The 3,961-nt window shown below is 43.2% G+C and overlaps 1 protein-coding gene across 1 annotated transcript; it reads right to left on the bottom strand.

Moving 5' to 3' along the window:
* Nucleotides 1-414: 414 nt before the first annotated feature.
* Nucleotides 415-3,574, bottom strand: LOC137948184 (4-coumarate--CoA ligase 2-like). The gene is made up of 6 exons (XM_068794172.1): nt 2,123-3,574; nt 1,648-1,846; nt 1,430-1,575; nt 1,281-1,348; nt 1,064-1,166; nt 415-673 (listed from the first exon to the last, which is right to left on the bottom strand). Exons 1-6 carry the CDS (start codon nt 3,176-3,178, stop codon nt 554-556), a joined length of 1,692 nt encoding a protein of 563 aa, XP_068650273.1. The 5' UTR covers nt 3,179-3,574; the 3' UTR covers nt 415-553.
* Between the last annotated feature and the right edge of the window lie 387 nt (nt 3,575-3,961).

A 3,961-nucleotide genomic window follows, 5' to 3' on the forward strand; every position in this document is an offset into this window, starting at 1 on the left:
AGACAATATGTAAAGTGGACTAGTTGATTTAATTTGATGGATTTGTATATAGAACAAAATGTTTTAAAATTTTATATTTGATATCTTATTTTATTGAAAATTTATCAATAAATATATTAATGTATTAGAGTGATTAATAATGTTTGTATATATCTTCAAAAAATACACTAATAGTTATAAGAAATTTTTTAATAATTTCAAGTAATTCTCTTGTAAACACTAATAGGATTTTATACTCAAGAAAACTATTTTAAATTTTATACTAAATGAGTCTCATAGCCGGCACACCCTGAAATAGGTCCGGTACGCCATGCAGCATATCGTTTTTTTCTCGTGTCATTTCGGGATTTGGGAACCCGATACGTACAAGACCGATAGGCCCGCCCCGGCGGGATGCCATAGATCGAAGAGACGTGACAAAAGAATAAAAATTTTCAATTATAAAAGAAACTCCAAGATAGAGCAAAGGAAGCAAACAATGCAGACGTCAAGAAATCAAAATAATCTCCATCGTTTTTTTCCCAGAGAAAGCAACAGCAAAAGATCCAGAGATTCAGGTAGCAGCAGCTTGAGCTAGTTTTGCTCTCAAATCTTTTCTGAGAATCTTTCCAGAGGGAGATTTCGGGATCGCATGCACGAAATAGACGCTGTGCAGCCTTTTATAGAACACCACCTGCCACACACAACAGATTAATGAGGATTTAAGAGATGAATAAATGCCAGTTTCGCCATTTTGGTTTATCAGCTTGTTGTTGCTTTTTGTGGATTTTACTCTTGTTTTCTTCAAGTCTCGGTAATAGAAAGCTGGATAGGAATCTGCTGAGCAGGTAATTCATGGATAAATCTCTGATCGGTGCCAATCGACCTCATGAAAATCGGTAAGGGCGTCGATTCCCATCTTAGATTTCAAAATAATCGGCAAAAACCGAAAAGTGCAGTCTTCAATTACTCTGTCGACTCTTTTTCTTCAACGAATTGAAACCGATAAACCAGTCTGTGAATCCGACATTGTTGATGAAAACGGGGTTAGCAATTAATTCATAGCTATCGTCTATCGGCTCACCTGTTTGGCTATGAATTCTTTAACAGCTTCCTCCGTTAGATCAAAGTCATTGGCACGGACGACAAAAGCTACCGGAACTTCCCCGGCGGCTTCATCTTTTTGTCTGCAGAAACCAAGTTGTGCAGATTAAAATACGTTCAGAATGTGACTTTTGCTCTAGTAAAAAGACAATCATATCATAGCTTCCAAGAAGAAAATCAAAGTTGATTAGACTCACGGAACAACAGCAGCATCTGCGATGGATGGATGGCTTACGAGAAGAGCCTCGAGCTCAGCTGGGGGAACCTGCAAAGATACCGCATCCTCCCTCTTCATCATCAAATTCATGACAGAAAAAAGAAACCCAAAGAAGAAAGTGAAAGTGACCTGAAACCCTTTGAATTTGATGAGCTCCTTGACTCTATCAACGATGAAGACCTCCTCGTCCTCATCAACATAACCGATGTCCCCTGTGTGAAGCCAACCCTCGACATCAATCGTCGACGCAGTAGCTTCCGCGTCATTCAGATATCCTGTTACTAGAATTTTCAGCTGTTGTCTTCATTAAATCAAGCTGAAAAAAAATCAGTAAAAAAGAAATCGACCTTTCATTATCTGGGGACCTCGAATGCAAATCTCTCCCGGCTGGTTGTAGCCGAGGGAGAAGCCGGTTTCTGGGTCGATGACCTTGAGCTCGGCATTCCGGACGACTGTCCCGCATGAGCCGGACTTGGTCGGGAAAGGCTGCTTTGCGAAACCCAAGCACATTGACAGAACCGGACCGGCCTCAGTCATTCCATAACCCTGTGAAAAAATTGGCAGTTGAAAATTAACATTTATTTTTCAGCTTTTGGTAGTTGAAAATTAAAATTGGTTGTTCTCGATATACTAACCCGATTTAAATGAGAAATTACCATGAATCATTTTTCTTTGATTTCAGTTTTTCATTTTGGTTTATAAATTTTGACCAATTTATTTGCGAAAAAACAATTCTCTGTCTTCCTCTTTTGGCAATCACAGACTGATCAATGGAAGAAAATGAAGACAATGGAAGTGAAACGACAATCTGAAACAATTTACCTGTCCGAAAACTGCCTGTGGAACTCGACTACGTAACGCTTCTTCGAGATCTTTCCCAAGCGGCGCAGCTCCTGACAAGACGATCCTTATCGAGCTCAAATCGAATTTCTCCACCATCGGATTCTTCGCCAGCGCCAGCACCAACGGGGGAACAACCGTCGCCACCGACACGCGGTGCCTCTGAATCAACTCTAGCAGCGACACAATCTCAAATTTATGCATTATCACAACTCCAGCTCCAGCTCTCAGCGAACAAAGCAGAACGGAGTTCAGAGAGTAGATATGGAATAATGGCAGAACACAGAGAACAATGTCGTCGTTTGCCAAATACAGGTTGGGATTATCCCCGTCGACTTGCTGAGCAATGCTGGTGATCAAGCTCTTGTGGGTCAGAATCACGCCCTTGGGTAATCCGGTGGTGCCGGAAGAGAAAGGTAGCGCGACAGCGTCGTCTGGATCAATGCTGACCGTTGGTAGGTCAAGCTCGTCCGCAGAGGAAATTGCAGAGAAGGGAAGACAGTCCGTGGGCGGATCATCGATGGTGATGACGGTGAAATCTCCTTCGGTTTTGGGGAAATTCTCGTCGCGGAGCTTGTCGATGTACTGGGATTGAGTGATGATCACTCTCGCACCCGAAGCCTTGTAGTGTTTGAAAATCTCAGAAGGGGTGCAGAAGGGATTGGCGGTGGTGGTTACAGCTCCGAGGATGGAGGCACCCATGAAGGAGAAGACGAACTCGGGACAGTTTTGGAGGAGGAGCATTATCACCTGGCCTTGCTTGATGCCTAGTTTGGATAAACCCGCCGCGGTCTTCTGGCAGAGTTTATGGGTCTCCGCGAAGGTGTATATCTTGCCAGTGGAGCCGGAGATCAAACATGGCCGGTCTGAGAATTCGGAGACTTTCTCGAAACAGTAGGTGTGAAGTGGGAGATGGTCTGAGATGGGAATATCCGAGAGTTTTGATCGGAATATGAAGGTTTCAGGGGGAGAATCTCCCACTGACGGAGATGAAGAAGAAATCTTCGATTGTGTTTCGTGGGAAGCTACAGAAATCATTCTCACAGTGCAGAAAACTGAGGAAAGTCACAAACCAAAACAGAGGAAAGCAGAGTTTGCCGAACCAGAGCTCAATTCGTCAATGAAACCGAAAACGAAAGCTAACCCGGTTTTCGTTTCTCAAATCGCAACCAGCACGACCTGAATACCCAGAAACAGAGCAACACCGATTCCCTTCACGAAAAGTCAGCATAGAATCACAGACACAAAGCCAAAAACTCCCAAATTCCAAAAACAGAAGAAAAAAAAAAATCCACTCTCACTTCCAATCAGCGAAGGCGGAGAATCGAAACCCAGCTCTCAAAAACTTCAATATCTCGCATACAGGAAAAGCTAGAAACGAAATTTAGGAATCGAACAACCGTTCAGAAGAGAGAAAAAAAAAAAAAAAAGTAAGACGGGAAGAAAAGCAGAGGAGTGGGAGCAATAAATAAGAGCCAGAAGAGAGAAGGGGTTAGGTAAGAGTTCGGAAGCATGGAGGGGTAGCTGGGAAGATGAGGCCCAGGACGAGGCACGCCCCTCTCACAGTCAAGAAAACTCAGCCCCTAAATCCCATCTCCCTTCAATACTCATCACCTAACGTTCGTGTTATTCATTTTCGTGCCTCTCTGCACTTGCTACGGTCTTCTCTCCTGGAAGTTCTGGCATGTCTGCCAAAATGACCAAGAACACTTGACACAGAAAGCTTTCATTTTGCGATAGAAAACAAGAGAGTAGAGTAATACGTCAAGTTTAGGATTAACTGGCGGTATTTGGGTGTACCAGGTAGAGAGTGATGAATGG

This window comes from Aristolochia californica, unplaced genomic scaffold (assembly GCF_029961685.1).
Source record: "Aristolochia californica isolate CCGP_79_NKW_82.1479 unplaced genomic scaffold, dmAriCali1.0.hap1 SCAF_13, whole genome shotgun sequence".
Taxonomy (NCBI): domain Eukaryota; kingdom Viridiplantae; phylum Streptophyta; class Magnoliopsida; order Piperales; family Aristolochiaceae; genus Aristolochia; species Aristolochia californica.